The 13,795-nt window shown below is 39.7% G+C and overlaps 1 protein-coding gene across 2 annotated transcripts; it reads right to left on the reverse strand.

The window, feature by feature from the left end:
* Window positions 1-113: 113 nt before the first annotated feature.
* LOC147172993 (uncharacterized) lies at window positions 114-13,489 on the reverse strand. Of its 2 annotated transcripts, XM_086077400.1 has the most exons (7): window positions 13,339-13,489; window positions 12,918-13,039; window positions 11,894-12,092; window positions 10,310-10,455; window positions 5,960-6,101; window positions 3,876-4,017; window positions 114-1,429 (listed from the first exon to the last, which is right to left on the reverse strand). In XM_086077400.1, the coding sequence occupies exons 1-7, from the start codon at window positions 13,388-13,390 to the stop codon at window positions 1,339-1,341; spliced, it is 894 nt and encodes a 297-aa protein (XP_085933526.1). In that variant the 5' UTR covers window positions 13,391-13,489; the 3' UTR covers window positions 114-1,338. The 2 variants fall into 2 exon arrangements, with proteins under 2 accessions (XP_085933526.1, XP_085933527.1); XM_086077401.1 differs by lacking the exons at window positions 12,918-13,039; window positions 13,339-13,489 and adding an exon at window positions 12,503-12,593.
* Window positions 13,490-13,795: the final 306 nt, after the last annotated feature.

Raw genomic sequence — 13,795 nt, forward strand, 5'->3', positions numbered from 1 at the left:
ATATCCAGAAGATGGCGCTGCTGTGAAAAAAGCTTGCTGTGTGTGCACTGATGCAATGTCATCGCCGCCGCCCATCAAGTGCAGCTTGTGTGTCACATGTTCAACATCACGAGTCTGTGCTAAGCAAACAATTTTATTGAACAAGTAGAAAAAACATTCACACAAAACATGCTTATTTCGCAACATACCCCGTAATCGCAAATCCCTGGCTAGCATGCTAATATGCCCTCTAGAGGGTAACATAAGAAACGATATTCCAGCAATCAAATTGGACATATGACATCCTTATATCGTCCATTTATAATTTTTGCTTTAATTGCCCGCTGAGGAATTTGGAATTCAACCAACATTTTTCGCTAAATATACATCAAGCGTAATTTTTGTTCAGTTTTCTTTGGCTTGCATTGTATTCAACTTTGTAATGTATTAAGTTATAGAAAAAAAAGTAACAAGTCACCTGCTCCTGTTTCACCATTTTTTTTTGCTAGAGTGATTTATGTCTTTTCACACTTGATTATTTCACACAGTTCAGATACCCAAACAAAATAAAATGAAAATGCGCTCCAATGTAGAAAGGCATTTTCAGCTCTTTGTTGAACCCCGGGATAACAGTCAAATACAGAAGCATACCACACACCACCCCTTCAAGCCCCGCCTCTTGAAGGCACATGTACGCAGAAACTACAAAAAGTGCATTCATGCTTGCAATAAAATGCTTTACAATGATGACATGTCAAATCGGTAAAATTACCGAATGAACAATACTGAGCTCTCAAAAAACAAAAACAAATGCTTTACAATGTGTTAAAAGTGTAAAATACATGTAAATGTGTTTAATGAGTGTCAGAGGGGTACGACTATAAAAAGCAAATGTATTTTATACGGACTCTGTATATCGCGGATTTTCACCGATCGAAGGTAAAAAAAAAAAAAAAACGCGACTTTGCTGTACTCAGAGTCCACATTTACTCTTTACGCCTTCAAAAGTGCTTCACCAAAGTGTGATTGTACCCTGATTGTACATGATTATTATTCATAATGCACATTGTGGGCGGGTTCGTAAAATGGTCTCCATGAAATCAACAATCGGCAAGTGCAAAGGTTGTGAAAAGCCGCTTGCAACGTGTTAAATGCTGTCATGGGAACCAGATAAAGACATCCACGCAGAAATCAACAAACTCCGACATTGGCAAGCCGAGGAAGCGAGAACATTGATTTTCAAGTGCATACCCGCGAGATGCTAAGACAGCTAAAAAGCGGATCGCTCATCACCTTCCACGACGGCAGATAAATAAACAGGCAGTAGATTGCCCACCTTTTGTCATTTCTTGCTTGCCGTCATACGGCGATGAGAGGCTGCTTGTCGCATTTGGAGTGGAGAGCTTCCGAGCTGCCCTTGTAGACGGGCTTGGTCTGGGAACTGTCATCGCTATGGAAACCAAAAAAGACAGGCGGGCGCCATCAGAAGGTTGGAAAAACCTGAGGCAACGTTCGAGGCTGAGGGTCTCAAAATTGTATGCGTAATTATTAAAAGGGAAGTCAAGTCAAAAATGTTCTTTGCGTTATGTTCAATGACGCCCCACTAATCTAAACATGACATTCTGATTGATATTGTGCAAAATCCACCTGTTTGTATCCATTTCAGGGGGCGGCCATTTTGCCACTCTGAAAATGACATCACAGTTGCTCAGGTAACCATCAATTATGGCTCATCAAGTTGTGTTCAAATGAGGAAAAGTCATCATTTTTATGAGATTTGTTTTTTTTGTTACTAGGCCTGATTTGCACAAAAAAAATTACCTTACAAAAAAAAAGTTTGACAAGAATGCATTATGAGAATAAGGTAATGTCATATTATGATAGTAGGGTAAAAAGTCACAATTTTATAAGAAAAAATATTTTCCAAGACTTTCATTGTCCGATTGTGAGAGCAACAAAAGCAATATTACAATTTGAAGAAACAGTCATGCAAAAAGATATAGTATAGAGAAAAAGAGACTTATGGCAAAAAAATTATATATATTACAAGAACACAATTTCTGGAAAAAGTGCCATAACAATGTTATTTTTAGAAAAAAAATCTCTTACAAGACTAAAGCCCATAGAAAATCTAATAAGACAGTATTATTATATTATGAGGACAAAAATGTGAAAATAGCTGCAATGCGAAAAAGTTTTAGAAGATAATTCCTCATTTAAACTTAAGTTGTTGTCAAATACGACGTGAGAGAAGTTGAATTTTCTTTGCGTGAAAACTTTCAGCACCGATGGTTGATTGTAGCAAAAAAATTTAACCTAAAAAAAATCTCGAATTTTCTATTTTTACATTTCATTCATGCATTTTCTTTTGTGCTTGTCCTTGTTAGGGTCGCGGGTCCGCCGCCAAATTTGCACTTATTTTGAATTCAAATACTGCCACTTACACTGAATTTGAACAACTAAGCTTCGAAAACGGCATCAAAGTGTAAGAAATGCAAATAATTATCCAGGGATTCATTTAAATGTAAAGGCTTAATAAGAAAGAGACATTTTCTTCCGCATCATAACTATGCATGAATCAGCCAATTTCCAATGAAAATGCAAATGTTGCCGCACATGTGGAGAAGAGGTCAACGAGCAAAGCAGCGGCGGCGGGGGTCACGGCGCAAATTAACACGCCGTCACCGGCCAACTCTGACGTGACTTCCATTAATATTGCGCTGTCGGGGTGCTTCTTACACTTCAAATACTACCAACGACTTAAAGCTGCTGTTAATAGGTCAGCGGCGGCGGCGGCGGCGACGGGGGCGGGCGGGTCGCTCGGACCCGCTGAGATACACTTATATATTCTAGGCAGCGCGCACGCGCCGCATGCACACTCGCGGCGCAAACAGAAAGAAAAAAGCACACAAACGGGAACTGACGAGGACAAGCGGCAACTTGCACAAAAAAGCTTGCTTTTCCATGTAAGATGAGAGCAGCAGCGTTTGCTTACGTAAGCGCTTACACACGAACAGTTGTGATAGCGAGAATAGAGCTGAGGATAAGGTCTTAATATTGTCAATAACGAGAACAAGGTTGGAGAAAAATTGTGAGAGGATTCAAGTCAAAATTTGAAGAGGCAATTTTTCCTGTCACCAAAAACCTGTGATTTCATGAGAGAAAGTGTAATGTTATAGTGGGAATTTACAACAATTATGTATTATTACGTGATAGAAAAACATTCTCTATCATATATATATTATTGTGCAGCAGGGGGGTTGCAATGTTAACACAAATAAATCATGCAATTTCAGGAGAAAGTACAAAAATACAATATCAATTTTATGTGAAAAAAACACAATGCTAGAAATTTATGCTTAAAATGTTATGAGGACGAGATATGTAATGTTATGAGAAAAAAAGTTTCCAATTTTAAAATTTTACAAGAAAAAAAACATTTTACGATGTGATTTTGTGAGAAAAAAAAACCCTGCAATGTTACAAGAATAGAATTCCTAATTTTACCCCAAAAAAGTGTTAATTAATGACAAAAATAAATAAATATTACAAGACTGACGTTATAATATTGTGAAAATTTTTATTTTTTTTAATGTAAATAAAGTCTTAAATTTAGAAGAATTGTTTTGAAAATAATTATCTATAGAATTTTATTAGAATATTTTTTTTTATTGTATGATAATGAAATCCAAATATTGTGCTAATTTTATGAGTAAAAGAATTGCAATGTTATGAGAATAACTCATGCAATATTACAAAACTGAAGTTGCAATATTGTGATTTAAAAAAAAAATAATCTAAAATCGAAGAATTAATTATACAAGAACAACGTTGTAATTTTCCGACAACATTTTTTTAGACTTCTTTTTTATCGTTTGGTACCGGGTGTGGCTTACATGGATTTGGTCTTGGTTCTCTTCCCCCTGCGGTAGATGCAAACGCTCAACGCGGCCACGAACATGGAGAGGCCGCAGGTGACCACCAACGAAGTCATCAGCACCAAACGGCCGGTGTTGGCCTCGAACCAACTGGCGTCTTCTGTGGATCGCAGGCAGGAGGCATCAAGTCAGCGAAAACCTTCCCATTATTTGCAGAATGTATTTTATTTATGATTTCATTTTATCAATGCAATTGTAATCGCAAGGGATGTTTGATCCCACTTTTTATATATTTTTATTATATATATATATAATTTCATTTAACACAATGACAAAAAAAATATTTCTTTCTGATGCAGATGATAATTCTTTGATGTGTCATTCTTTATTGATACAGTATCTATTTTAATATGTTCTATGCAAGCCCACTCCCGACCGCTAGGTGGCGGTGCTGAAACAGCACGGAAATCCCCCACGCGCACGCGTCACTCGAGAAAGAATTCATCAAGGATATGTCCATTGTTCCGGCTGACGTGACCCTCGTGTATAAAGGACGAGCTTCAGCGACTGTTGACGTCTTGCCTACGGTTGCTTGGCTTGTTTTAAAACTCGCTCGTGATTCGTTTGTTCCGTTGGTGAAGAGGCCGGTTTTCCGCCTCCTCTCCCACACGAAGATAGCAGCCGGTTGACTTGCGCACCCTCATTGCGGGTCGATTGGCGGCTGACGTCACATGACCAAACTCCGAAAACAGGTGATACCCGATATCGTCCTGATAGAGATACTCGCCCGTCTTTAATAATCGGCGACAATTTTTGCAATTTGCAGGCTAGCCGGTTCTTACCCACGGCGAAAAACTGAAGTTGATTACGTAACCTTTGTGTTTACTTTTGTTTGGGAATTTTGACATTTATTAATTACAATGACAACTTTACAACAAAATGATGATGTTATAAGATTGATTTTGGAAAATACAAAATACGCAATATTCACCCAGGTCTGATTTTTAATGATTTTATCCGCCGCCTTTCCAGCACAAGTAGCAAAATGTGACATTCCGGAGCCCTTCAAGGATGAAAAATCATTATCAGCACCCCCGGAGAGATTTCCTGTTTAATTAGCAGACGCGCTCTGGGGGAAGCGAACGGAGACACTTTGGCACGCCGGCGACCCGCGAGTCAATTGCCGCAGTCGTACGATCTCGCCCATAATAAATAACGCACAGCAGCTTCATGACACTTTTAGTGCGCAAGAGAGAGGACGGCGTTTAAGAAAGGCCGGCGCATCGCGGCGCTGCCGTCCTCTCGCAGGTCACCGATAAAGATGATGGAGACAGATGAGGCGCCCTAATTGGATTAGCCGGGAATGTTGTAATGTAATTAGCGGCGGTGAAAAATAAGACCGTTAGCCTGCTGGGACAAAGACGGAGCGTCAGTCCGGCGGGACGGCCCGCCGTCAAGACCGCCCGCGCTTCCAATAGACGTGACTCGGACGACTTTCACATTTCATTACGCTCGTCGGCCATCAAGCGTTTCATCGTCCCTGCGGAGTCTCAGGCGCCGTTTACGCCAGCCACCACGTTTGCGACACAAAACGGATGGAAAAGTGTCCACGCTTGTTTATTCGTGACGGCGGAGAAAATGAATTGACGAACTTAAGGCGGAGTGCAGGAAAGGTTCAAATATTCAAACGAGACGTGCAATTTCTGGAGAAATTGCATGTGAATGCTGAAAGCTAAATGCTAATGTTTGAATGCATGTGGCATCATGTGGAATACTTTACTATAATAATAATGATGGGTAATTATTACAAAATTGAAGTTGGACTCAAATGTGATTCGAACCCTAGTCTCCATTCACTAGTCATTTGCTTTAACCACTAGACTATTGTTGACTTGTAAAAGTATTGTATTGAATAATGCGTTACAATAATGAAACCTCGCATTGAATTTGGTGAATGAGTGAATTTTGGTATTGATAATACGTTTGTTTCAGAATCTTTCACATAATGTGTTGGAATTTACGGATAGCAGTTCTCATATTATTTTTTTTTCAATGTCTCAAGATCACTTTTGAGGATGTTGCCCGACTTGAGTTTTCCTTACCGGGCAGAACGACGAGGTTAAAACTGCGCGTTTTGTTGAGCAGCGTGGTGGGGTGTTCGGCCGTGCACGTGTACACGCCGCCATCGGTGGCGCTCACTTTCTTCAGTGTCATCGCGGGCGAGGGCAGAATCCAGTCGTCACCCTGAAGGGAACAGGAAGCTCAAAGTTGAACTCTCTAAAGCAGAGCCTGGGTGGGCCGCCGGGCTAATAAAACACTGGGGGAAAGCCTGCTTGAAAATAAAATGCTTACAGTCGATTAGAATAAAAAATAAATAAAAATGTCAAGACATGTTTTTGCTCTATGGGAACAACGACTATTAAAATGGCAAAACATGTTACAACACTTTAGCCCTCTTTACCCTATAACATCAAAAGCATCACATTAATTCAATCACTTGCCGCCATTTTGACTGAAGCAACCCCCTTCGCTTCCGGCTGTTTGACTGGATTTTGACTTATTTTGCAAGGCCCACAGAATATTGTGTTCTATTGCTATAAAAACGCCTACCAGAAGAAGTCTCTCCTTCAAGAATTGTTTTTAATATTTTTATCTGTTTCCGTAATGCAGCAATTAGCATTAGAATATGGCAAAGTTTCATCATTATTCACAAATCTGTTTAAAACAGTGGGAAAAATAGCTTTTTGCAACATGGCCCTGGTTGATCTCTTATACTCTGCTGCCACTTGCTGGCTGTTTTTGTAATAACTACCATTGCTTCGACCATTCTCTGCAGTTCAGAGGCTGCATCAAAGCCTTCTGTATACTTAAAAAAAATTTAAACAACGTATAAATAGGTTTTTGAGACACTGACAATACTTAAAATAGAACATATTTATATGTTTTTGGGAGCAAATGGGTTCAATACAAGACATTTTGAACAATTTCATGAGTATGGTTTTTGAGACACTGACAATACTTAAAATAGAACATATTTATATGTTTTTGGGAGCAAATGGGTTCAATACAAGACATTTTGAACAATTTCATGAGTATGTTTTTTTCACCATTAAAGCCCTGATGTATATGATCTGACACATGCATTGCACGGATAATCCATTAGAGGGCCAGCTGATGGCTTTTCCAGCGACCTTGCAAGATCGGCCCAATTGAAAAAAAGAGAGACACCTATACTTATTAATAGTAGGAAATGTTCTTTCTGATTTTTAGATATGCTAATATGTTTTATATGTCTGATTTTATTTTATTTTTGACTGCTAGAAATGTACGAATTTAAAGCATTGTGGCTGGATGTATCAAATATGACACAAACCAAAAGTCATATGTGGAAGTTGGTTTTCAAAAAAAAAAATGTTCAAAATCACCAAAAAATTTACAAAGAATCAATTTTTTCTCTCATATATTTCATAGTTCAAGCTTTAAAGGGTTTGAAAACCCTAAAAACAACCACTTAAAAGTCGATTTAGTCAAAGTATGAACCGAAGAAACAGAAAGTGCGCCCGCATTGCCATGAGTCAATAACCGAGATAACAACAACAGCAACGACAAGGAGACACGCGCGGGCGACACCACGCGTAATGAGATGGCAAGGGAGCAAGGGATGAATCCTGACACGCAAATAGCATCGCTATTTGCAAGACGGCGTCTCCAAACAAACAAATGTGGCGGTGGCGCGAAGGAGCAACACAACAACCCCGCAAAAAAAAAAGACATTACACCATGCAAATGATTTGGCTCCTTGGCGCTGCCACGCCTGCCAACAAAAACCATTTCAATTGGAATGCATGACAATTAAGAGGATTCCACCCAAGCCAGAAAAGAAACAAATAAACAGGCCAGCTTTGCCCAAAGCGCCATTTTGTATGCAAATGTGCAGGCTGGCAAAGAATGCGGCCCCCCGATTGTGTCCCGTGTCCCGCCGTCATGACCGGCGGCCACCCTTTGCTGTCCGTCAAAAGGGGACGGCGGGACGGCGGGATGCCGCTTCCCCGACGGCCCGAAATCCGGCAGGCAGATAACGCGCCCGACACTCCTCCCCGTCGCTCGGTTGACCGCGGGACTGACAGTCGTTGCCGCAGAGCTGTCAGTCACGCTGACAGGCGAGCGAGGACGCCGGCAGGTGCTGAATAGCTTCAAGGAAGCGCAAACGCCGCACGCCAACATTCACAACATCGACGGAAGCGGGAAAAGCACAAGAAACGCCGGCAGAGGGTTGACCCTTAACAAGCTCGCTAACATGGCTGACTATGTGAAAAGTGAACATTTTCCCGTGATGCCGAGCATCCTTCTCACAAATACATGTCTGACGATGATTTCCATCTTCTTCTTCTTTTTTTTGTGTGTGTGGGGGGGGGGGGGGGGGGTTCTAGTTAGCAATGTACGATACCACATTTTTTAGACTGATAACAGTACGACTATTCACACTTTGAGTACTTTCTGACGCAGATGATGATCGGCCATTGTGTCAAATTGCATTACGTATCGGTGGCTGGTATCGGCAGCCTCCAAGAGTACCCAATACCTAGTATTGGTACCCGCCCATCCCTGATTCTAGTATTAGTTTTCTTTTTTGTTTGGACTCACCTCATCAACAACAGATGGAATCATTTTATTATGTTAATTCCTACATATTTGATTTATTAAAATATCTTGCATAATTTGTGTTATTTAGTTTTTAGAACATTTGTCAAACTCAATTAAAATTGTTATTTTTTCAGTTTGATTCATCATATTTTATTTTTTTAGAAATTATTTTTTAAACACAAAAAAAAATCTTTGTATTGTTTATAATAAGAGTGGTTCTCAAATTGTTTACACCTAGTACCACCCAAAAAAAATCTTAGCTCTCCGAGTGCATGTCCTGCTTTTAATAAATGTGTTTTGTATCCAAATCGTTGATTAAGCTTTAACAAAATAATCAACAGATTCATCTTTTATGAAAATAAATTTTAGTTGCAGCATTGATTTAATTAACTGCAAGCATATTTACAGTTGATTTCACCTTTCATTAACGTATTGATTTTTTTTCATTCTAAATATTGAAATTCCTTGTAATATAAAATTTATTTTCCATGAGGAAAATGTAAAGAAACGTGAAAAAAACTAATCAAGAGACGAACTTGACAAATCTTTTTGCTGCATGTGCACAAATGTGCCCCTCGCTCGACATTGCCGTCGTATTTGCGGCTCCAAGAAGACTTGAATGGCGATGTCGACACTCCCTTGACCTTTGACCCTCTTCCATAGCGCTCAAAATCAATACGAGTATTGATTTGACATTTTGTATTGTCTGCCTGGCCTCTTGACGTTGATTTTGAAGCTGGCGTGCACCTGCCAATTCATCAACTTTTGCCAGCTTGGCACATTCACTGTCGCGACGTGTCACATTCGTTTCCCTGCAGCGCAGCGCTTGAATAATGCAACGCTTTTGTTTTTCGCCTCGCTCTTGTTCGGACCTCTTTAAATAGGCGAGCTCCACTTGACATCAGCCAGGCGTGATGACGAGAAAAGGCAAAGAAGCCGCTTTGGCGTGCGCACAGAGCCGCCAGGCGGCGCTCAAGCGCGGGCCCTTGTGCGCCGTAACCGAAAACAAGTGGCCTTTTTTCTTCTCAGCTCAACTCAACTTTATTGATAGAGCACTTTAAAAACAACTATCGCTGCATACAAAGTGGCGTACATGGAGTAAAAACAAGACATACAAAAACAAAACACTAAATTAATAACATAAAAAGCAGTAAACACCATAAAACACTACAATGCCGAGTCTCATGCTGAGTCAAAAGCCAAACGGAAAAAATGTGTTTTAAGACCAGTTTTAAAAATGGACAGCGAGGAAGCGGAAACGGCCCAGCGATGAACAAGCGAAGCGGTCACTGGGACCAAACATCATATATCTGGACGTCATCCAGTGAAAATAAATACCATGCTTTCTTAAGGGGCAGTAAAAATATAAAAAAAATATATCCCTGTGGAACACCACACGACAGTGGGGCATAGCCACCAAGGCTAACACAAAAAGTTCCTCATTCATCAATATTTAAAAACATTTCATTGCCCTCTTAATTCCGCTCTTTACTGTAATTAAAGTGTACAGGTTAACTAATCGTGAAGAAAAAAAACATTTCATGATTTAGTTTGGTCTCCTTTTTGTATGTCACAAAAACCTGCCATTTGAACAGGGGTGTGTAGACTTTTCATATGCGCTCTCGCATTAACTTTTGGTAATAGTTGTTTTATTGACTGTGCTGATTGTGTAAACAGAAACAATTACATAAGTTAGCAAGCGCTCAATCGTACCTATAATTTTGACAATGTATTTTATTTATTTGAATTTATTTAATTACATTTAATTAAAAAGCTGATGAAAAGCCAAATCGCGATTCAAGGCTCACCTCCTTGTACCAGCAGTAGTTGGGCTCTTCCGAGGCGCTGGACGAGCACGTGAGCGCCACGTCGTCCCCTTGCCGTACGCGAAGTTCCTCCGACAGCTGCAGTGAGCTGCTGAAGCCTTCCCGGGAAAGACGCACATCTCCCAGATCTACAATCAAACATATTTTCATCAGGGAAAAAAACTAGCACTGCATAATATTGTACTTTATAAAAAAAACATTTAGCTTGATTAATTGCCTTAAAGGGATACTTGACTCATCGAGCCATTTTCAACAGTAAGAAGATAATATTTTGTCTATAATTAATGTGATAACTGGATTATTTTTCATGAACAATTTATACCTTTAAAAACTAACTGTTCCACTTGCTGTCAACTGAAGATGACATCAGCTGTGCTGAGGAAGTAGGTAACGACCAATAATGGCTCCGTTTGCTGACCAAACCCAGAAAACAGGTGAGCCATGATTGGTCGTTAGGTGATGTCATCTTAAAAGTGGGAAAACAAATGTGTTTTAAAGGTACTATTTGTACATGGAAAATAATAAAGTTATCTTTTTTTTTTTTTAACTGCTAAAAATGGCACGGTGAGTCAAGTATCCCTTTTGAAGGGTTAAAGCACCACAACATACAGTAGGTGTAATTAGCGTTAGCATTAAGCTAGCGGACTTAAAGGCTATGGCTCCAGTTGTTTTAAATTCACGCTGTGTAACTGTCTTTGTTTTTTTTTGTTTTGTTTTTACTGCTAAAAATGGCACAGTGAGTCAAGTATCCCTTTTGAAGGGTTAAAGCACCACAACATACAGTAGATGTAATTAGCGTTAGCATTAAGCTAGCGGACTTAAAGGCAATGCTCCAGTTGTTTTAAATTCACACTGTGTAACTGTCTTTGGTTTATGTTTAAAGGTTGCACTTCACCACTATAGGTAGAACCCTAGAGCAAAATATTTTTCCACGCCTAATTTCGAGAATGATAAACTCAAGTAAGAAAGCCTCATGGTGACTCACAATGTGGAGTCATCAATAACGATAGTACAGTAATGGACTTATTGAGAAAGAGTGTTGTGAATAATGGCTCTTTTTCTCTTCCATCTCAATAGAAGCCCTTCGTCCTCCCTGTCCTCTCGCCGCTCTCTAATCTCAACTTCTTATTGATCCCCCCCCGCGAGGCCGGGGGAGGCTATCGCGCGGTGCCGCCGGTCGATTGGACGGACGGCCACGGAGAAGATCGAGGACGCCGATAGTCCGAGCGGCCGCGCCACCGATGCTGTGGAACGCAAAGTGCGCTGATAAATTGGATCTCCTGCTGAGGAGGGAAAGAGTTTGAATATGCAAAAAGCTTTGAAACAGCGCCATGCCTTCGGTTATTAACTATTAATGGGGTCCAGTGTCCCTTGCACAGGAGAGAGCTAAATGAAGTGATCTTTTCTTTTTTCTGTTTTTCTTTTCTGCTGGAGCAGCCGCAAATACAGTATAAACGAAACTCGATCTCTGAATTTCCAGAGATTCTAGAGTTTTGAGACCCAAACGTTTGGATCCAGGCACAGGAATGCATATTTTTTTTTAGCACTTTTAGCAGCAGCACTCACAGTGCACTTTGATGGACAGCGTCTCGGAAACGCTGTTCGGCGCGCTCAACGTGCGCTCGTCCGATACGCAACGGAAGAGGCTGTCGAAAAACAGCACGACGTGGGGAACGTGCATCACCATCTTGTCATCCACCTGCTCCACGTTCAAGTTGTAGGAGCACCAGGATCCCGGCCACACTGTGTGCCACATCCGCATGACCTGTGCAGGGAAAACGTGGAGGGGGGGGAAATACATAAGAAATAATAATAATATAATACGTCATAAAATCTCTTAAATGAGAGCTATTGTCTTGTACTTGTATCTGTACCTGTAAAGCAAATGGTGAACGCCCACAACTAAAACGATTTCTAATTGGCTTGAGAGACGACTGACCTGTCTTACGAGTTTTTCCAGATATGCGCTGTCATTATATATTTTTATACAACTATTTATTTTTTCTAAAAACAACAGCAAGGTGTTTAAGAAAGACCTGCTAGCTCGATGCTAGCATGAATGGAAAATACCATTGACATGCTAATGTTAGCATCAATATCGCGATCTACTATCCTTTAAGCAACTAATATTTGAACACAAAAACACATTTAGACAGATAATATAACAATACTCACCGACATATTTTATTAACCCTCGACAAAAAATGACTATTACAACACCTTATTGAGCAGTGGTACTGTAGAAGTAGAAGAAGAAGAAAAAAGTATATTCTTCTTCGTTTGAGTCTGCATGACTGTAATATGAAGTACTGCCTCCTGGTGGCCAAAGCTGGCACACCAGAAGTGGTAACAGTTTCAGATCACACAAAGCACTAAATCCTGGCACATAATCTGTTTAATTCTTCACATCCTATTTAATTATGTTTTCAATTAATGTTTTAATATTATAGGATGCTATATTTCCATATTCCATAAGAGATCAATGGCATGATTTGAGGTTTGAGTGTGGTCACGGAACAAATCCAGCTCGTATCTCAAGGCAGGACGTTTGCTTTGCCAGGAGGCCTGAGGAGCGCTTCAAACAACTCACCTGGGAATAAGTTTCAAAACGAACGTGGCTGATATTGAATTTGTTGTCAGAAAAGAGGCACTCCAGTGTAATACTGTCACCATGCATGGCAATCTGCTTTGGCCCTTGAATCAATAAAGTTCCTGCAATGCAAACATAAACGAAACGATGATCAACTTTTCACTTCCTGGAGAGAGAAAAAAATCAGCTATAGTGCAGTTTTAAAACGGTTTCTTCTACTTGAACAAAATGTACTTGCACTTGCAGAAAACTAAAAAATAGATCACATGTAGTCATATATTACCTTTGACTGTACATAAAAAGCTACATTTCCACCATACAGTATACTTCTTGGAACTTTAAGTTCCTTGTACTTGTTCAACAACAACAATGTAAAAATAGAAGAATTATTAGAGGTGTTATAGAGTAAAACAATATTTACCATCAACTTGGAAAGCCATTCCGAAGACAAAAAACACAAACAATGAATCCATTGCTTTCTAAAATTGTTTGGGAAGGCATACAAGGGGAGTTGTGTGTTGTTCGGTGGAAAATGAAAGAGATCAAACTTGTGTCAACATCCAACTGAAGCAGGTGTGGCTTACCAATGTGGACAGACAGGTCAAACACATTCAGAACGGAGGCTTAATGCGTTGTTGATTTTTTTTTTTTTTACCTGTGGTTACTTCAAGCCGACCTAAAATGTTCTTAAGCCCTCCCTAAATCAATTGTTTGTGTATTTATATATATATATATATATATATATATATATATATATATATATATATATAGTGCTCAGCATAAATGAGTACACCCCCTTCATAAAATTAAACTTTAAACAATATGTCAATGAAAACAAAAACAATTTCCATTATGATGACCAGACTAAATTGATATAA

The sequence above is a fragment of the Leptonotus elevatus genome, chromosome 6 (assembly GCF_054856555.1).
Source record: "Leptonotus elevatus isolate MCC_2025b chromosome 6, RoL_Lele_1.0, whole genome shotgun sequence".
NCBI classification, from domain to species: domain Eukaryota; kingdom Metazoa; phylum Chordata; class Actinopteri; order Syngnathiformes; family Syngnathidae; genus Leptonotus; species Leptonotus elevatus.

Coding starts and splice junctions, on each gene's coding strand:
- LOC147172993 (XM_086077400.1), bottom strand. CDS start 13,390: ATGGATTCATTGTTTGTGTTTTTTGTCTTCGGAATGGCTTTCCAAGTT. Junction 13,040..13,338: donor AATGGCTTTCCAAGTTGATG/GTAAATATTGTT, acceptor TTTGCATTGCAG/GAACTTTATTGATTCAAGGG. Junction 10,456..11,893: donor GCTGTCCATCAAAGTGCACT/GTGAGTGCTGCT, acceptor GTTTGATTGTAG/ATCTGGGAGATGTGCGTCTT.